At 39.6% G+C, this 22,024-nt stretch overlaps 1 protein-coding gene and 1 long non-coding RNA gene across 2 annotated transcripts in view; one reads left to right on the top strand and one right to left on the bottom strand.

Moving 5' to 3' along the window:
* The window catches only part of LOC119496304 (NLR family CARD domain-containing protein 3-like), a 37,863-nt gene that overhangs the window by 11,413 nt on the left and 4,426 nt on the right, over positions 1-22,024 (bottom strand). Inside the window, exons 6-9 of the mRNA XM_037783497.1 lie at positions 19,569-21,414; positions 17,456-17,629; positions 14,676-14,852; positions 13,649-13,822 (exon numbers count right to left, since the gene is read on the bottom strand). Coding sequence (XP_037639425.1) covers positions 13,649-13,822; positions 14,676-14,852; positions 17,456-17,629; positions 19,569-21,414 — 2,371 coding nt within the window. The remainder of the gene's footprint in view (positions 1-13,648; positions 13,823-14,675; positions 14,853-17,455; positions 17,630-19,568; positions 21,415-22,024) is intronic.
* On the top strand, positions 1,070-21,883 carry LOC119496540. Its single transcript, XR_005208739.1, has 3 exons — positions 1,070-1,225; positions 5,914-5,919; positions 21,546-21,883. It is a non-coding gene; the product is annotated as an uncharacterized LOC119496540 (long non-coding RNA).

Below are 22,024 nucleotides of genomic sequence, written 5' to 3'. Positions count from 1 at the left end.
TCACCATACTTCTGCTTCTTCCTCTTTGTCTGAACCACCAGGAAGTGTGAGTACAGGTCAGTCAGGGTCTTGGGCAGCTCTCCTCTCTGGTCTGTAGTCAACATGTGGTCCAGAACTGTAGCAGTGATCCAGCAGAAGACTGGGATTAGACACATGATGTGGAGGCTCCTGGATGTCTTGATGTGTGAGATGATTCTGCTGGACAGCTCTTCATCACTGACTCTCCTCCTGAAGTACTCATCCTTCTGGGCGTCAGTGAAGCCTCGTACTTCTGTTACCCTGTCAACACATGCAGGAGGGATCTGATTGGCTGCTGCAGGTCGGGAAGTTATCCAGACGAGAGCTGAGGGAAGCAGATTCCCCTGGATGAGGTTTGTTAACAGCACGTTGACTGATGACTTCTGGGTGACATCAGACACAACCTCGTTGTTCTTGAAATCCAGTGAAAGTCTGCTTTCATCCAGGCCGTCAGAGATAAACAGAACTTTACAGTCAGCGAGCTTCTCTGCTGTGACCTTCTGTAATGTTGGATGGAAAACACGGAGCAGCATGAGAAGACTGTACTGCTCATCTCTGATCAAGTTCAGCTCCCTGAACGAAAGCAGAACCACCAGACTGACATCTTGGTTTTCCAAGCCCTCTGCCCAGTCCAGAGTGAACTTCTGCACTGAGAAGGTTTTTCCAACGCCAGCGACTCCGTTCGTCAGAACGACTCTGATGTGTCTCTGTTGGTCAGGTAAGGCTTTAAAGATGTCGTGGCACTTGATTGGAGCGTCATGGAGGGTCCTCTTCTTGGAAGTTGTCTCAAGCTGCCTCACCTCATGTTGGGTATTAACCTCTTCACTCTGTCCCTCTGTGATGTAGAGCTCAGTGTAGATCCTGTTGAGGAGGGTTCCACTTCCTGTTTCATCAGTTCCTTCAGTCACACATTCACATCTCCTCCTCAGACTGATCTTATGTTCATCTACAACCTCCTGCAGACCTCTATTCAGACTGATCTTATGTTCATCTACAACCTCCTGCAGACCTCTATTCAGACTGATCTTATGTTCATCTACAGCCTCCTGCAGACCTCTATCTGCTGAAAGAGAGAGACAAAGTTTAAGACAAAACACAGAAACTTATTATTTCCAATGCCAATATGAAAATAATCAATATAACATCATATAAAGAAGTAAAGGTTATAAAGTTATCATCCCTTCTTGAAGTCAAAACTAACGTCAAAGTGATTTTTACATTCATTTTCAATAGTTTTTCAACAAGTTGCTCTGCAGGACAAGATGTTTATAAGTTAGAGAAGGAGACTGTAGCAGGAACGCTAATGTTGTTCAAAGTCTGTGGCTCCTGTTCAGTTCAGTTCAGTTCAGTTCATTTTTATACAGCGTCAAATCATAACAGAAGTTATCTAAAGATGCTTTTCATATAGAGCAGGTCTAGACCGTACTCTATAATTTAGAGACCCAACTAAAACATGAGCATGTATTGTTATGCGACAAAGGCAAGAAAATATCTCCCCTTTCGTCAGTGTGACTGTCTGTCTGTGATAGAACAGTGATGTTGTTGCTTTACACAGAGTTTAATAGTTCTCCATCTTCATCTATGCAGATGGAAAAACAAACAGCATTCTGATTGGTTAATGCAAAGACGGAGTGCTATCATAAAAACAAACTATAAAAATATAAATTTAGTCCTTTCAGTTCAGATTTTCTCTCAAAGGAGAACAAAGTACAAGTGATGCAGAGCAGATATGTGTGGTGGAGAAGATCTTAAATGGTTGTCGCAACAATAGTCAGTATTAAAACAACAAGTCCTGTTTTCAGACATGAAGACATCAGCAGACCGATCTACAGTCTTACTTTGTACAGTGCTGGTCTGACTGGCTGTCTGAGGTCCAGGTCTTGTTCTGGATCTGGACATCAGCTCCTCCACAGAAGCATCACTCCTCTTCTTCTCTCTGTGGAGACATTACTTTATCACTAAAATCATTTGTTGATTGTTGTTGAAGAATATCAAGATTTGGCCGATACTGAAGCTCAGATGGTCACAGAGAAGAGTTAAAGTGTTGTTACTGAATTCAGCATTCAGTCTGTAATGAAAATGATCCTTTATTTTAAATCTCCTGCTTTAATAAACAAGAATTAGCTGCTTTTCCTATCTGACTGTCTTATTAAGCATTTAGTGATCTGCCTCAAGTTTGTTTATTAAAGGGGAACAACGGCCATTATTAAAACACTGATATTATTCTATTCTAACAAGGAACACCAGAGCACCCGTGTTACATGATGTGTGTCTTAGACTGCTGGTCTACCTCAATATTTAGATCACTTCTAACCTCAGTTTAAACCGAACTAACTCAAACTAAACTGCCCAAAGTGACTGTGAATCAGTAAAGGACATAATCATCTCTCTTTAATGGAGGACATTTACAGTGAAGTAGCTGCAGAAAATGATGAGTTTGTATTAAAGGGGAACAATGGACAGTACTTTTACTTCCCAGAACACGGGAGTATACGTACAACCCCACTTCAAAGAAGCTGTCAGAACAGCTGATTTTAGGAGAAGTCAAACCAACACAGTATGTTGAGGACAAATATGAGGAAATGAATTACACATTTGAAGCACATTCTTTCAGATTTTGAATAGTTGTAAATCTTTACAGCGACTTCAACGTTCAGGCAGAAATATGAATATTTTCATGAAGTGTAAATTGTGAAATGGAGGTTCTCAGGTGTTTTGTTACAGAAATACAAGCAGTACTTTGTGGCTATAAAACCCAGACTAAGATCCATCTTAGTTTGAAACAGTATCTGCACTAATAGATCTGCATCAGGAGTAGAAATCTGTTAGCAGAACATTTAGTCTTCATCCTCAATGCATCATCATCCACCAGGTCAGTGCACAGTAAAAACAGTCTCTTACTTTGACTCTGAGGGTCCAGGTTCATTACTGAAGTGTAGAGGTTCATATATGGACTGGTCACTCTTCATAGACAGACAGCTGGGCGTTGGAGACTCTGCTCTCGGTCTGGACTGAACTCTGCAAACACCAAGATGATTTTATTCAGATCACATGAATCTCTTTTTAGGTCATTAAGGTCGCTCTAAACACACAATATACTGCTACTGTCGTCAATAAGGAGGTTTAAAAGCTTGTAGCTGTTTTCTTAGATTAGATTACATCTTCTCTAGGTGACTGACAGCTGTCACAGATACTAAGAGGAAGAGTTTATTTGATGAAGTCGGTTAAATGTTAGTCAGCAAAAACATTTGTGTAGAAATTGGAATATAGCAGCGACTTCAACGTTCGGGCAGAAACATGAATATTTTCATGAAGTGTAAATTGTGAAATGGAGGTTCTCAGGTGTTTTGTTACAGAAATACAAGCAGTACTTTGTGGCTATAAAACCCAGACTAAGATCCATCTTAGTTTGAAACAGTATCTGCACTAATAGATCTGCATCAGGAATAGAAATCTTTTAGCAGAACATTTAGTCTTCATCCTCAATGCATCATCATCCACCAGGTCAGTGCACAGTAAAAACAGTCTCTTACTTTGTGTCTGAGGGTCCAGGTTCATCACTGAAGTTCAGACCACCATCCATGGACCGGTCACTCTTCATAGACAGACAGCTGGGTACTGGAGACTCTGCTCTCGGTCTGGACTGAACTCTGAAAACACCAAGATGATTTTATTCAGATCACATGAATCCTTGAAAAACACACAAACTACTGCTACTGTCAATAATGTGGTTTAAAGTTTGTATTAGTCCTCTTAGATTACAGCTTTTCTGGGTGACTGACAGCTGTCACAGATACGAAGAGGAAGAATGCACAGATTAATTCTCTTTGTGTCACGAAAAGTGTGTTCAACTTCAGTTAGTAAATACATTTTAGTAGAACTTTTAAAACAGAAACACAAAATCAACAGAAAACAGTATTGGTAGAGGAAAGTGAAAATGAGTCCTATAAATGAGTTAGTAGCAGCTCTCTTACTTTGACTCTGAGGGTCCAGGTTCATTACTGAAGAGTCAGAAGATCATCTTCAGACTGATCACTCTTCATAGACAGACAGACAGAGACTAGAGACTTTAGTCTGTCCTCCTCTTCCTCCACACAATCACTCATCTTCTGATCTGAAGTCAGTCTGAGAGATAAGACAGGAACACTGACTGTGAGCATGAAGAGGAAACAAGTTAGTACAAGTCACAGGCTGAGAGACCAGGAAGTAACACACACCCTCTCTATCTCACACACACGCACACACACACGCACACACACTCACACACACGCACGCGCGTCTCTGCTTGTTTTCTTGTTTTCTTGTTTTCTTGTTTTCTTGTTTTCTTGTATTCTTGTATTCTTGTTTTCTTGTTTTCTTGTTTTCTTGTTTTCTTGTTTTCTTGGGTTACAGCAGCTTTAATGAGGATTATTCATCCAGTCATGACTTTGTGTTCACAGAAGAATCAAACTGTTGAGATCATTCTAACATTTCTCTCCTCTACAGTCCACAGGGAGGAAACTGACTCAGACACTTTGACAGTAAAGTAATAAAATGTTGGATTAACACTCACTCTGCTTCAGTCTACAGTCTTCAGTCTTCACCTCTCTGCCTCGTTTCCCAAAATGGATTCTGGACTAACTGAACTGCGCAGTTACTTTATTTTCATAGGGTCTTTCCCATTTATTATTTTATACGGCTTGACTCCTCTCCTCGACTCCTCTCCTCGCGTCCTAGTCCCGCCCACGGGAGATGTGAGCTGAGGAGAGAGGAAGAGACATGAGACGTTGTTTCCTCTGGTCTGTTTCTGATGACAGCAGCAGCTGATCACATCTGGATCAGCTGTCGGTCGGCTTTAACAGCTGTTTATGTCTGAATTGATCTAATACTAATAAAGAAACAGAGTTATCAGAGCAGCAGTGTTTCCTCTCTGTAGCCTGTTACCTGTTTAACAAACACCTGCACATGAATAACAGCTGCAGTCTGTATTTCTACTGTGGACTGAGTCCTGCTTAGAGGACCAGGAACCATCTCTACTGTGGACTGAGTCCTGCTTAGAGGACCAGGAACCATCTCTACTGTGGACTGAGTCCTGCTTAGAGGACCAGGAACCATCTCTACTGTGGACTGAGTCCTGCTTAGAGGACCAGGAACCATCTCTACTGTGGACTGAGTCCTGCTTAGAGGACCAGGAACCATCTCTACTGTGGACTGAGTCCTGCTTAGAGGACCAGGAACCATCTCTACCGGCACAATATCTTTATATTATTTATTCATTATTAGTGTCTGTAGTTATTGATATTCTGACAGTAGAAGTTATGTATTAGGCTGAATGTTTCAGGGAAAATGTAAATGATGTAACTCATATCAAACCCGACGCTCAGGATTTATCTGCCTCATGTGTCTGAATGGAAATGAGGATAAATGATGTAAAAGGTGTAAAAGACAGACCCTCCTTTTCTCTCTCTGATTTTAACTGGATCCTTAATAAAAGTTAATGAGTGAAATAACAAATCATCAAAAGAAAACTCTTTCTAATAAATGAAGAAAGTTGTTTGAGGTCCGTTTGTTGTCAGGTGTTATAAAGCTCTTTCAGTGTCAGACTCCTTCACCCGCAGTGTGTGAAGCAGAGATACTGCAGGTCCTTCTGCTGCTGGAACACTTCATCATCAACATGGTCCGTCTGTTGTTCACACCTACAGTTAACACAGATTATAACTAGATGGTGAATCAGAAGACAACTAAAATATAAAACGTTTAATCTGTGATCTGTCTTCACTCCAGTGTGAAACTCAGTGATGTTGATGTATCAGATCAGTCTGATTGGCAGCAGCGTCCAATCAATAACTGATATCCAATAAGGGGGCGTGTTGGTCGGTAATAAACATCCATGGAGGAGCCATGTTTTTTACTGAGGTATTTGTTACATGTTCGAAATAAATAATTAATTAAAAATAAAGTGAAACGAAATGGTTGTCCCTGTCCACTCATATTAAACATGAATCCCAATTAGTGTATGAGCGTATGATAATAATATGCATGATGAGCATATAGTTTGTTTTCATGAACGGCCGAACGGTGCGTCGCTTTAAATGCTGCGGCCGCAAGGAATTGTGGGATGTTATTCTCTCGTTTCCTTTGGTAAAGGATGCTCCAGTGTATCCTCTGCTAAAGGAGATAATAAAGGAAGCATTGAAGCTCCTTTCCTCAACATTAAAAGGATTCAAACAGCTCTTGGCTCAGTTCAACCCGCCCCTCCACCCTCCCACTCTGTGGTGGAGTGAACTCACAGCTCAATGAAGCTCCTTCTGTAAGGTGGAGGGGAGAAATACAGCAGACACTTTGGGACCAACTTCCCTCTCTCCTGCAAGGAAATACATATCAGAATCAGAAATATTCTTGATTATAAATATATAAAAATAGAGAAAATATAAATAAGAAACATATATAACAACAGTGCAAATAATAATGCTGAAAAATAGGATCCATGCAAATAATATAAATGCATTCATAAGAATGCAAGAATAGTGTAAAATAAGAATATTAGTTTGAATGTTCTGTATAAATAAATGCAGTGTTAATGCTGGAGTAAACCAGATTATTGAATTACTGCACTAAATTATTGCACTGTTAAATCAGTATTGCACAGTTAAAGATATAATAAATTATGGGGCTATAGCTCCAATGTGTGTTTTCACATTTAACATGATGTGTCCATAAGAATCTGTCTTGGCTTGAACAGGCTGAATTAACCCTCTGAGACCCACAATACACCTGTTGTTTTTTATTTTTTTTTATTGGTATTTAAGCATAATTGTATAGGGTGGGGTTACACATTAATAGATCACCAATAGAGTAAAAGAATACAATCACAAATGTCCATGTATTAATCAATACAACATTGGCAAGCAGCTACAGAAAAATAAAAAGAAACAAACATGAAGAAGAAAAAACAAACAACAAAAATCCATTTAAATAAAACTTCTGCCAAATAGTCAGTGGTCATGTCTATCATGTTTTGTGAACAGTTTTTTTTCCACTTATATCTTAATGTTTGATTGAAACTTATAATGAAGCAAATAACATTCAGTAATAGTAACATTTACTAGTCAGTATATTATACATTTTATACAAGGTGAAAAGGTGTCAGCATGTTTTTCAGTTTTTTATTAAAGCATGTGTATCAAAAGCATTCATCATATAAGTGGTGTGTAACAATATATGCTTTTATTTTAGGTATAAGTTTATCAGCGTTGAGATATTCCTGATGTCGTCACTGATGTTGTTGCTGCAGTGTTTATTCCTAGATGGAGTGTTAATGGAGCAGCTGCACAGTCTGGCACTGATCGATCAGAACTCCATTCAGAAAACAAGCATTTTAAAGGTTGTTTGCTTGTTGTGTTGTGGACAGACTTGACAAAGCATGAATTAGATCTTTTTACAAATCGACATCATTTTGTCGTTATTTCGGCATCATTTTGATCCGTTTATTGCAATTAAATCAATCAAAGCATAGTCTTTTTTCGAAGAACGGCATTCACGTGACCCAGAAAAAGCAAACATGTCAAAATAAAAGCCAAGAAGATAGGTTTGTCCTTCTATAAAACTGTATCATTATTTAAGCACAGGATCGGGGTAACAGTAGAAGATAAATAGGCTAAATAAATACACAGATAAATACATACATAGCTACATAAATAGATATTTTTTTGTTTTGTTCTTTTCATTAAAGGGACTATTTGTAACTTTCAGAATGTCTTGTTAACAGCGACACCTGTGGCCGTTAAATCAACGAAAATCAGCGTCGTGCTCGCGCTTGCTCGCTCTACATAGACATGAACGAGCATCGCTCAAAACAGTGAGGAGACACACGTCAGCTAAAAGCACAATATCACTCTATATTACAGCTGCTTGGCAGTAATGTTAGCTGACCAGACGAAGGTCTCTCCAGGTCAGATCAGTCTCTCAATAGTAATGAAAGCGCACAGAATGTATTTTGTGATTTATATATAAATGAATCTCTCCACAAAAATATTTTTCAATGCACACAAAAATAGTTATCATTGTATATACATTTATTATCATATGAGTTACATTTGTTGGTATTGATATTTCTTCCGATATCATACTAAAGGTGTGAACATTTCGCTTGTGTTTTACAAAAAAAGAGAGCAAGGACGTGCCGTTTCCAGCAACCTAGATTTAGAAATACAATCACAACTTGGTAAAGTGATTAAAATGTGTTTTTATTTTGCAACAGATGTTCAGAAGAGTCTTTGTGGAGTCTTTAAAACAGCTCCAAGTGTTGCTGATGAAGGACTTTATCAGAAAACAGTCTGCTTAGCTCTGTGACTTGAGTTTAAAGGTCAGACATGAGAGGCACAAACTGTAGCTACTGGGACTGTAACGTATACTAGAATATACTCCTGCACTTATTATAACAGGTGAACATGCAGTTTTCTCTCCCTGCTGAGGAACACGGTCAACTTTAATTTATTGTGTGAGATGTTAAAGAGGTTCAGTCAAAGACAGTTGTTGAATACTAATATGACAAAATACCTGCAGTCTCATCTTTACTACGATGATGAGTTCACTGTATGAACTCAAAATGAAAGTGACCATTAACACTAACGTTAGCTACGTTTCTTTGTTAAAATCGCAAAGTTAGCTAACTTATTTTAATAGTAGTTAACTCAAAATACTTAAACACAGATTAAATACATAAACTTGTTGTCTGCCTCCCTCAACCAGTCAAGTTGCAGTTTACATCCATGTCTGTCCAAAATGTCATCTGTAGCGTTATGTACCGTTATTGCATAGAGCAGATTAATAATCAATCATTAATTGATATCAATATATATATATATAATTAATAACCCCAAATTATTAATAATAAACCCATGAATTGTCATAAAAGGTGAAGGAGAGTGGTGACACTCAGCTTCAAATATCACAAACAATTAGTTTTAATATCATACCTTACCCAGGCGTCACCCAGTTTTATAAAAACAGGGAAAATTCACAATTTGATATTAATCAATTGAGTCTCTAATCTCAGGGTTGCTACGGAGTTCTTGGGCATAGTGGAAAGTGATGTGAATTGTTTATATACACACACAAAATCAAGTAACCAAGTTCTTTATCAAATGAAGTGTTTATTTGACTAACTAAATATAATGGAATAAATGAGAAGACAAAAGGAAAAAGGAATAAAATGAATAAAGGATAATTAAAGGAATACAGGGAATACAATGATGAACATTCACGAGTAGAAACAATTAAATGTGACCAGGTCAATTCAGTGAGTAATATCCCTCCGATTAGATTTTGACATTTGCCTATCAACTAAATTTCATTTTGATATTAATATACCATTCAACAGCAGATAGTTTAAGAAGCACCAGGGAAGATTGAGAAGCAGTTTCATCTTATAAATTTAGGTGTGGTCTGTTTCAGGTTTAGAATTTACGGATTCATTTCCTAATTCTTCTTGCATTTAACATTATCAATTTTAGTCATCAAACTCTTTCTCTTCTGAAAATGCATCTATACATCACCCTCGCTGAGTAGGCTGGTGTAGAAGGAGGTTGTGCTGTTTGGAGTAGAGTGGTGGCAGAATCTGTCTGGAACACGCCATTTCTGATCTTTTGGATCCAATTTCTACGACCCGGATTGAGTCGTTTCTCTCCCTCAGTGGTTCTCAGTGGCGTCCTCGAGCGTCCTCGGATATGGTCGACTGGCATGTCACCTCGACGCATTTTTCCATCTCCGTCTCTCTCTGTCTGGTGCAGCATCTCTGTGCCATTTCTTCAGACCCCCCTCTCGTAGCTGGAGGGGTCACTCAGTTCAAAAGGTTCTTGACTTAAAGTCTTTCTTTAAAGTCTCTTTTCTTCACACTTGCTGGTACCACCAGCACGTCGTGGATACAGTAGGGCTGTCTTAGCCATCAGGGCATAGCGGCAAGGCGACAGAGTAGAAAAAGATATGGTTTGGCAAGGCAGGTTCTTTAGCCATATTCAGGTAGGCTGGATGACGATCTCAGCCTGGCGTGAGGTGCTGGGCCTCAGGACCTTGGAGCGGCGAGCAGCCTGTGTCCCCGGTCATGTTCTTTCTCATTCCCCATCTTCCCTGGTTTTGCGGGAGAGAAGGGGGGAACCAAAAGGGACACAACTCCAAGAGCAGAAGACTTCTTCTTATCATTTGAGGAAGGGGTGCGGCGTTTAGTTGGCGGCAAAACAGCATTATCCCCTCACCTAACAAATTATACTGCTTCTTTCGGTTAAACTTCTTTTGCAGGATTAATATTAGTTAGTTTGTTTCACATAATTAATTCTTCCATATTTGTAATCTGGGCTTAATCTGCTACAAATAGACATCAAACACTCAGGAAATAAACCACTGAATAAAACTTGATCAATTGAATTAAAATGGATACACAAATTACACGACACAGATAAACCTTGTTATTGAAACATGTAGGTATGCAAACATTACTCAGACAAGCGCATACATGTTGATATACTGTATAAGTGTGCTTGTTACACAGCAATTGAAGGGACAAGATATCAAACAGTCACATAATGTGGGTGAGAGCAATGAAGCAGACATGCGGTGAGTGTGTCTGTGACCACAAAGGAATGTGGTGCCGGTCGCAAATCAAGAAGGACTGGTGTCTTCATCGCTTCTCTGAGTTTCAGGGAGAAACCCAGCCTTTAACCTTTGACCCGTAACTCAGAGAAAAACACTTCACGTGGTCAGGATGGGTCATAAATTGGGGTTTATCAACTCCATTAGTGCCCTAGGGGTCATATGAGCAGTTTCTGGAAGAAGTTTAAGAATTAAGATAAAGATGGTCATTGTTTTCATTATCACATTTCATATTCTTCATCTTACACAGTCATCATTAACTACACATCACTACATCATCTTATCATAATAAACATTTGTGTGAAATTGTCATAATTAGCAGATGAATTCTTGATTTATGGCCAAAAAATTTGTTTTGTGAGGTCACAGTGACCTTTGACCTTTGACTACCAAACTCTAATCAGTTCATACTTGAGTCTAAGTGGACGTTTGTACAACTTGTGTGCCGAGTTCAATTTCAAATCCAGTTTCCATCATTTTAAATCCAGTTTAACTACATCATGATGACACTTAACCTTTACAAAACCAAGTCAGTCAGAAAGAAAGCATTCACACCATCAGTTCAGTGTTCACTGCATCCATTCAGATGAACCTCCTTTGGGGTAAAACAAAGGGAACGGTGACATCTGCTGGCAGAAAGCAGCTCCAGCAGGAACAACAGAACCTGAACGGTGGTGATAACGACCGCTTCAACACGGATTTCTGAGGGGAAAAAGCTCCACGGGGGACTTTATGTGTCTGTCATGTAACGTGAAAACTAGCAGTCACACATAAAACTGGAATTACAATAGAATAGAGATAGAATAGAGACTTTATTGTCATTGTCATTGAAAACAACGAAAAACGGTTTAGCAGCTCTTGGCAGTAAAAGCAAATATTTAAAGCAAACATAAAAACATTCAAATCAAAATGTAGACAACTTGGTGTTCTTTCACCAGATTTCACAATGGCGGCGTTTTCACAAACTTTCTCATTTTACAGCTAAACCGTGCACTACAAGATGATTCTGAGAACATCTGAGGAAAGAAATAGACAGTAACATAACATAGTATTGATTCATATTTGAAAAAGCTCCACGAGCGACTTTATGTGTCTGTCTTGTAACGTGAAAACTATCAGAGTCACACATAAAACTGGAATTGTCCTGTTTGTACATGATTAGTGAATATAAAGTCTAGAGTACGCATGTTAATCAGTTCTGTTTGTTTATTTTATATCAAACATTATATAAAATATGAAGGTGCTGACTTTCCATCAAAATCCAGACGTAATCTGTTTGTAGTCAGTTGAGAAACTCAAATGAAGCCTCGACTGAATTCAGGTTTTATCTAATTCTTTCTGTTTGTTACAAGCTAATATTTATCTTTGATAATATGAGAAATGGCTGGTATTGGTTTTAATCATGGATGTATAAAGAGAACTGGATACAGCGTTGGAGACTCCCGTTCATTCCTATGAGAGTCGCTCAGTTGAGCATGAAGCCAAAATTGCCAAAAAGTACCCAGATGATCTTCCTCATCCATTGGGCCCATAGAGCAGACGCAGTAGCGTTTCCTTTAACTCCTCCTCCCAGCCCTCGCTCCTTTAACTCCTCCTCCCGGCCCTCGTTCCTTTAACTCCTCCTCCCAGCCCTTGCTTCAGCCTCGGTCTGGGTCTCATTCACATGAACAGAGGAAGGGAAATAACTCCGGATTCAGCTATTAGTGCATTTTACAACTTTTAGGACTTAATGATTTAAATAAGGTCTAGAGCGTTCATACAGGGAAGTTGATTCACCTAAAATAAACAACTATCCTCTGAGTCACAGACGTCTCTTTCCCAATGGAAGACTGTGGGAAAAAGTCTTTTTGGGCCCGATGGCATCACGTGACGGACACGGAAGTTGTAGTTCCGCCGTTTGGCCACTACGAAAATTGGCATCAAAGCTAGGTGCTCTTCCTGAGGGGTCGGTTTTAATGGGGTAACTTTATTAACTTCCACTGTTATTTAGAAATATGTGGAAATAAACAGCAAAACTCCATCGTTCCACAGAGTGGAGCTGCGACACAAAGCAAAGCAGAAAAATCTATTTAAATGTGTTAATCTACAGTTATGTTGCCATAAACTGAACTATTCTGCAGAGGCATGTTGGGTTCAGAATAAATGAATGAAAAAATAAGATGCAGGTCCAGGTGGTGAACCTCTGTGGATCATCAGGACACGGCTGATCCTCTCAACACATCCACTTTCTGATCACTCACTCTGACAGAGAACACCATCTGATGAGAGAAGAAGAGAACAGAAGTCATGAATCAGTGTTTACAGAGACTCCCTTCATCATCTGTCAGTCACTGATGCAGCACACAGTTCATTTATAAAACTATCATTGGCAAAATCAAACTCCATATCTCCGCTCACTACTCAATATCTCCAACAGTAACCGCAACTTATGTTCTAGCAAATTCATCAGTGTGGTCGTTCCTAAAGTCCTCACCTCCTCTGGTCGTCACTCATTCCAGTCTGCTGCTCCTAGTGACTGGAACGAGATAATAAAGACACTAAACCTCCACACCCTCATCCTGTTACCCTCCTTTAAGAGCTCTTTGGGCAGACCACATCACGGTTACTAAATGTAACCATGGTTCTATGAAATAAGAGCCAGTGATTTGAGGCTTCAGTCAGACTGATCTCAGAGCTGTGACAGAGATGAACTGATCAATGAGAGAACAGAGACTTTCTGATCAGATTTGATGGTACGACAGTTTGATGGATGAGGACCACTGTCTCTATACATGATGTGATGCTGTCAGCTGTAATCCAGCTTTATTTCCTGGAGACATGAACACAACAACATCTTCTTCACATCAACTCTAACACATGATCACAACAAGCTTCTGGCTGATCTGATTGGCTGACTGTTCTCTCTCTCTGTGTGTCACCGTTCTCCTCTCACAGCTTACCTGAGGAAACACATCACAACAATACTGCTGAAACCAGCACGGACCGACTCCGACCCTCTACTGACCTCAGAGTCTCCAGTCTACAGTTTGGACTCTTCACAAGATCAGACAGCAGCTTCATGTCTGAATCCTTTAGGTTGTTGTTACTCAGATCCAGCTCTCTCAGATGGGAGGGGTTGGACTTCAGAGCTGAGGCCAGAGAAGCACAGCTGATCTCTGATAAACTGCAGCTCCACAATCTGAATAAAGAATAAATGATGTAAGTTTAGAAGACAACGTTTCTGTTTGAAATCATTCAATGTTTAATAATGTGTTCAGAGCTGAAGAAGCTTTAGAACGTAGAAGTTTAGAAAATGTAAACTCCAAACACCTGAAGCCAACAGGATGCAGGTTAAAAACTGTAAAATACAAAAAGTGAAACAGAGCTCTCATTAATATTAATGACAACGTGCTGCTACTTCAATAAAGACGTAGTGACTTCACCTCTTAAACTCTGACAGCTCCACCAGTGGATCCATCGATACAAACTCATGTTGAGCAGCCAAACACAAATAAGAACCACAGAAACTGATTCAAGATTCAACTCAAGATCTCAAAGTTTCTAAAGATATCAAATATGTCAGGATCGATTTTGTGGAAATGTGAACAAAAGATATAGAAGATAAGACATCTACAATATATATATTTTAGGAATAGTGGAGTCATAAAATCAAAGTGTCTTCAGTTTAAACTATTCAGTCAGTATAAGCATCATATAGATTCATATATTTTTTTCTTAGAAAAAACAAATACTGAATATATTTGTTATTGTCTGATAGCTGAAATAGAGATTATTAATTTATTCTTCATACTTATGTATTTTTTATTATCATTTCTTGGAAAAAAAGAAACATGTTGAAAGTCAAGAGTTGTGATATATTAAGGTTTTAAATGTGTAGTCAATGGACTAAACCACTGAAGAAGAAAATGTACTTTAGCATTAAGATACTCAGTGTGGATCAGGATAATATCAGCCTTATGTCTGCAGTTTAGTGTCACCACGACTTTCACATCATATTAATATCAGAACAGAAGTAAAAAATGGTGTCTGACCTCAGATTCTCCAGTCTACAGTGTGGACTCTCCAGAAAACCACACAGCTGCTTCACTCCTGAATCCTTCAGGTCATTGTTTCCTCTCAGATCCAGCTCTCTCAGATGGGAGGGGTTGGACTTCAGAGCTGAGGCCAGAGAAGCACAGCTGATCTCTGACAACCTGCACCAACTCAATCTGAATAAAGAATAAATGATGAAGATACAAATCACTTTATAATCCAATCAGATGTGTTCAGGTTTTAAATGTGTAGCTCAACATCAATATGTCCTAATCAATGATCTTTTCCCTAAAATGAGTAGAGTGACTTTGTCATTGTGTTATTGTGGATCATCATAATGTCAGCCTTCTACAGACATCATCCAGATGTCACCACAACATTCATACACCTGTTCATGTCAACACACATCAATAACATGCTACTGATCTCAGTCAAATCTGGAATTAGAGGATCAATATTAAATCAGACTTGTTGGACTTCATTACTTCATTTATTACATGGTCTTCTTCTCACTGTATCTGGTAGCTTAGCAGGTTTATGTCATTTACAGGAACGGTCCACATTTGTTCAAGAGTGTCCATAAACAACAGCCACATGTCATATGTACATTAAAAGAGTTATTGGTGGCAGTAATCATTCCTCCTGTGAAGTGATCCCTTCATAACACAACTACACTGTAAGAAATGACTTCAGAAGTTCAACTGAAACTAATATGAAAATTCAGCAGTCTGACTCAGACAAATCGAGTGGGTGTTTACTAGAGCTGGGACGATTCAACTATCTCCTGATTTGATATGTATCGTGATTTTTAAGTATTGTGATATGATTTTGCGATTTATTGTGATTTTTGTTAACTTTTTTAACACTAGACCATGGGAAAAAGTTGAATCATACACTTCTAGGGACTTTTACTTTGGAAAATTTCTAAATGAATCCAGTAAAAACGTTTGATTTTCAGCATGTATGTAGTCACAGATGTCCTGAAGTCAAATATATCAGTCATTATCAGGAATCATTTATTACATTTTTTCCAGCAACCCAAAAATCAAAGAATAAAGACATTTCCTTCACAGATTAGTGGTATTTTCTTTTTAATTTATAAGGGACATGTAATGTTTTATACTTCTGGTGACTATAATCAATCAATCTTATTTCCATATATGAATTTTATATATACACTTCCCTTTGTTAACAACTTATTTTGAAAACCGGATGTAGACCCACGTGTCTACTTCCTCTAACTTCTCCAAGGTGGTCTCTAGCTCTCCCGTCAGCTCTGTTCTCTTTATCCATCCATGGTCAGCTCCATCGGGGCCGTTTGAATGCATTTAACATAAATGTCAGTATATGGGTGTTCTACAGTCGTAGCGTCGGCCCATTTGACCACGGAGACGAGAGCGACGGCCGGCTCGACCGCAAAATTACCGCGATGCGATAACGTTTCCTGTCCGTGACAGAGTTAGCATGCAGCTTTAGTCGTGATGTCTAGCTCCGCTTTTCCTGTCAATGTGTGAAACCCAAAGTGTTTCCATCCTTTACTGGATGTGTAGTGTTTACCACGCTGGTATTTAACATGTGAGGGTGCAGGTCGTATCCACGCTGACCCGCCAACGTTTAATACTTTCTCGTTTCTGCTCGCGGCGGTTTGTTTTGGTTGGAATGGATACAGAACAGATATGACGTCACGTTACTCAGACTACGACAATAAAAGCGGTAACTTCCTTCTACCTCCTCATAGACTCAGATGGAGCAAATATATTGATTCTGGCATTAAAAAATTTATTTCAAAATCGTTAAATAAAAATTGCGATACATATCGTGATATGGCATCAGTGTCATCTTTTCCTGGTTTTAAAGGCTACATTACAGTAAAGTGATGTAATTCCCTGAACTTACCAGACTGTTCTAGCTGTTCTATTATTTGTCATTTACACTTTCTCATTATATCCACATTACTGATGATTATTTATCAAAAACCTCATTGTGTAAATATTTTGTGGAACCACCAATAGTCAACCCTACAATATTGTCGCAACATCGATATCAAAGTATTTGGTCAAAAATATTGTGATATTTGATTTTGTACAAGTCACCCAGCCCTTATAGATATAACTCAGACTGCTGAAGCCTCCGATTAGTTTAAGATCAACTTTACAGGTCATTTTACACAGAACAAGACTGTAGATTTAGTCCTCATCTCGTAACACTCAACATCAATAACTCTTTGAATGTACATATGAACATGTGAGTATTGTATTGAGATGGACTTGAAAAAGATTTGAACCTGCAAAGATGTTTCTGATGCAGAATATTTATTTGGTTTTTGCTTCAAATAATAAGCCAATGCTGACATGAAAACAGAGCACAGTTAGATCTGCTGTCAAAAAGAACGTGAGAATAACTTAGAACCATAGAAAACTCTAATTAGATGGTGTCGTTCATTATCATCACTTATGTGCCTTTAAATTGGTACAATACGTGTTTGTTGAAGAGTGCTGCACCTTTAGACATGTTCAAATAGAGCGCTACAGGAATGAGTCCTAAAACCCAGAAATGAGTTAGCATTTTAGCACTTCCTGTTTCCTCGTCTGGAAGTCAATGGGTTTTTTGAATGGGTTTTTAGTTAGATGCCTGAAATAAGGTCTGTGTTTAAAGGTCCAGTGTGTAGGATCTGGCGGTATATAACGGTGAGGTGAGGAGATTACAACCAACTGAAGCCTCTCCTGTGTGCGTAGAGAGTGTGTGTACAAACTACATAAGCTACAGTCAGTGAACTGACCTCAGAGTCTCCAGTCTACAGTTTGGACTCTCAAGTCCAGCAGAAAGCAGCTTCACACCCGAATCCTGCAGGTCGTTGATACTCAGGTCCAGCTCTCTCAGATGGGAGGGGTTGGAATTCAGAGCTGAGGCCACAACTTCACAGTGAGCATCTGAGAGTCCACATTCAGGAAGTCTGTCATGACACAAAAATGACAAAATATGTTATTATGAAAGAGGACAGTTTATATTTACTTCATGCATTTGATGACTAAACAGTTTGATATATACTTCTTTGATTAACATTTGCTCCTCACATCAGTGGTTTAGCTAATCTTATCTCACTGTTTGACATGAAACAATAATTCTCATCACTCTCTCTCAAACCTGCAGACTTTTAATCTTTGTTTTTCTTTAATCTTGCAGATGAAGAGAGAGAAAATGTAGTTACATTGAGGCTTCCCTAATGTCCAGTCTGTCAGTGTGATCTGATCCCAGGTCTGTCTCCACAAAGTTAGCATGAGGCCTTCTTGATTAGAAAAGCATTTTTAAAACTCAGTGAATAAGTAATAATAATACAGTTGATAAAGTTGACCTCTAGCTACCTGCTGCTGTCAGGTTCACGTCCATAAATGGCAAAATTTAGTGACTCCTGCCAAACGGTAGAGAAATTAAACAAATGGTGTAATAATATTAGACCTGTACATAATTAAACATTCATATAATTATATATTTGATGACTGCATGGCGTTTTGTCATTAACACTCTTTTCTGAGCATCAAACGTATTCAGCTCACAAACACAATTAATGAACCAATAAGGTTGCATTATTTTCAACATAATATCATCAGAAAGATGTTATCAGTGTATCAGCATTAAAAACAGAACATTGATCTTTGGTGTGTATAAGATCTATTAAAAAGCCTGAATTCTACCATTCTGCTGTTATATATTCATCAGACCGCTGTTATTGGTGGAAGCTGTGTATTTCCTGTTACTACTCTTCTCTACAGCAACAAGAGAGAGAAACACCAGAGTTTCCTTCTGTGAGTAACAGAATAAAAGGAAAGACTTCAAAACAAGATGATGGAACACAACTTGACTTCATTAGCAATAAAATGCACCATTGCTCGATTCAACACACTCAGGGGTTTTACAACGACGATCTTTGTCTCGTATGACCAGTAGTTTACGGTGGCTAATGCTAGAGTTGGGTCGGTTTTCGGTTTTCCGGTCCGGCCCGGTCCGGTGTACGAACTTAAATTGGTTTGATTTTATACTAACCTGCGGAACCGACATTTGTCATTATGACACGTTCTGGCAAATTAAAAAGTATCCTACATCAACAACCTGTGCCAACAGAGTCACAGTGCTAAATCCAGCCTGTATTGCATTACTAATAAGCAATATGACAACGTGATTAACGTAATATTATGATGTTATGTTGGTTTGTAAACAAGAAGAGGTTTGTTTACTAGAAAGTTCAAGTATTTTTTGGAGTGACGAGACGAGACGAGACGAGACGAGACGAGACGAGACGAGACGAGACGAGACGAGACGAGACGAGACAGAGCTGGTCTCAAAGAAAACGAAAACTGCGGCAGCATGGAAACAGTTTGGATTTGAAGACAACGAACAAAATGAGCCGAATAACACACAAGGTAAGGTGTAATGTGGTGCAAAGCCTATTGAAAGAAAAACCCCAGCACCAGGGCTCTGATCCCAGGACCGCCCCGACTCCCCGCCGGATCAGCAAACGTTCTGTTGCTGCCGTTACACCGGTTAGACCCAGCGCTCCACCAGACAGCTGATCTTTAGTTATTTAATTTGTTTTACCAGGTTCACATGTCGTCTCCATCACCCCAAAGATAAATAAGAAAAAACTGTAAAATGTAACAATTATTAGAAATAAATAGAACAAGTGTTCATTAACTTGACAGCTAGAAACAAAACCTACTGAAACAGTTTTGAACTCAACATTTGAAACAGCTCAAGAACATCTGTGACAAAATACAACTGACTTATTTATGTAATAAACACGTGGAACACATAGGAATAATTTTATAGTGTGTATATTTGAAGAACTAAACTACTAATCTACACTGATCTATAAAGTTAATCACATCTGGACTTACACAGCTTTTCTGCAGTTCCTCACAGCTGGAATCAGTCTCTGTCGTCCCTCCTTTGTTGTCTTGTACTTGTTAAGGTCCAACTCATCCAGAACCTCCTCTGACATCTGCAGCATGTAGGCCAGAGCAGAGCAGTGGATCGCAGAGAGTTTCTTCTCTGATCTGTTCTCTGACTTCAGGAACTCTTGGATCTCCTGATGTACCGAGTGGTCGTTCATCTCCGTCAGACAGTGGAAGATGTTGATGCTTCTGTCAGGAGAGATAAGAAACATGTCCATCTTCTTCAGGTTGTTGATGATTCTCTGGATGATTTCTGGACTGTTGTCTGTCTGACCCAGCAGACCTCCTAAGAGTCTCTGGTTGGACTCCAGAGAGAGGCCATGAAGGAAGCGAACAAACAGGTCCAGGTGGCCATTTTCACTTTCAAGGGATTTGTCCATGGCTCCCATCAGGAAGTCATCCAGGGTTGAATGAACATAGTCTTCACCCAGGAAGTCCTTCAGTACTTCTGTGTTCCTGGCTGTATAACAGTGGACCATGTAGACTGCAGCCAGAAACTCCTGAACGCTCAGGTGAACAAAGCAGTAGACTGTTTTCTGGAAGATCACACACTCTCTTTTGAAGATCTCTGTACAAACTCCTGAGTACACCGAGGCCTCTGTGACATCAAGACCACACCGCTCCAGGTCTTCTTGGTAGAACATGATGTTTCCTTTCTCCAGCTGTTCAAACGCCAGCCTCCCCAGCTTCAGAAGAACTTTCCTGTCAGCCTCCGTCAGCTCCTGTGGACTCGTCTCATGTCCCTCACCATACTTCTGCTTCTTCCTCTTTGTCTGAACCAACAGGAAGTGTGAGAACAGGTCAGTCAGGGTCTTGGGCAGCTCTCCTCTCTGGTCTGTAGTCAACATGTGGTCCAGAACTGTAGCAGTGATCCAGCAGAAGACTGGGATTAGACACATGATGTGGAGGCTCCTGGATGTCTTGATGTGTGAGATGATTCTGCTGGACAGCTCTTCATCACTGACTCTCCTCCTGAAGTACTCCTCCTTCTGGGCGTCAGTGAAGCCTCGTACTTCTGTTACCCTGTCAACACATGCAGGAGGGATCTGATTGGCTGCTGCAGGTCGGGAAGTTATCCAGACGAGAGCTGAGGGAAGCAGATTCCCCTGGATGAGGCTTGTTAACAGCACGTTGACTGATGACTTCTGGGTGACATCAGACACAACCTCGTTGTTGTGGAAATCCAGTGAAAGTCTGCTTTCATCCAGGCCGTCAAAGATAAACAGAACTTTACAGTCAGCGAGCTTCTCTGCTGTGACCTTCTGTAATGTTGGATGGAAAACACGGAGCAGCATGAGAAGACTGTACTGCTCATCTCTGATCAAGTTCAGCTCCCTGAACGAAAGCAGAACCACCAGACTGACATCTTGGTTTTCCAAGCCCTCTGCCCAGTCCAGAGTGAACTTCTGCACTGAGAAGGTTTTTCCAACACCAGCGACGCCGTTCGTCAGAACGACTCTGATGTCTCCCTGTTGGTCAGGTAAGGCTTTAAAGATGTCGTGGCACTTGATTGGAGCATCATGGAGGGTCTTCTTCTTGGAAGCTGTCTCAAGCTGCCTCACCTCATGTTGGGTATTAACCTCTTCACTCTGTCCCTCTGTGATGTAGAGCTCAGTGTAGATCCTGTTGAGGAGGGTTCCACTTCCTGTTTCATCAGTTCCTTCAGTTCCTTCAGTCACACGTTCACATCTCTCCTTCAGACTGATCTTATGTTCATCTACAACCTCCTGCAGACCTCTATTCAGACTGATCTTATGTTCATCTACAACCTCCTGCAGACCTCTATCTGCTGAAAGAGAGAAACAAAGTTTTAGACAAAACAAAGAAACTTATTATTTCCAATGCCAATATGAAAATAATCAATATAACAACATATAAAGAAGTAAAGGTTATAAAGTCATCATCCCTTGAAGTCAAAAGTTTATATTTATTTTTAATAGTTTTTCAACAAGTTGCTCTGCAGGACAAGATGTTTGTAAGTTAGAGAAGGAGACTGTAGCAGGAACGCTAATGTTGTTCAAAGTCTGTGGCTCCTGTTCAGTTCAGTTCAGTTCAGTTCAGTTCAGTTCAGTTCATTTTTATATAGCATCAAATCATAACAGAAGTTATCTAAAGATGCTTTTCATATAGAGCAGGTTTAGACCGTACTCTATAATTTAGAGACCCAACTAAAGCATGAGCATGTACTGTTATGCGACAAAGGCAAGGACAAATCTCCCCTTTCGTCAGTGTGACTGTCTGTCTGTGATAGAACAGTGATGTTGTTGCTTTACACAGAGTTTAATAGTTCTCCATCTTCATCTATGCAGATGGAAAACAAACAGCATTCTGATTGGTTGATGCAAAGACGGAGTGCTATCATAAAAACAAACTATAAAAATATAAATTTAGTCCTTTCA

Source organism: Sebastes umbrosus, chromosome 1 (genome assembly GCF_015220745.1).
Source record: "Sebastes umbrosus isolate fSebUmb1 chromosome 1, fSebUmb1.pri, whole genome shotgun sequence".
In the NCBI taxonomy this organism is placed as follows: domain Eukaryota; kingdom Metazoa; phylum Chordata; class Actinopteri; order Perciformes; family Sebastidae; genus Sebastes; species Sebastes umbrosus.
This window is presented reverse-complemented; position numbering and strand designations above follow the sequence as displayed.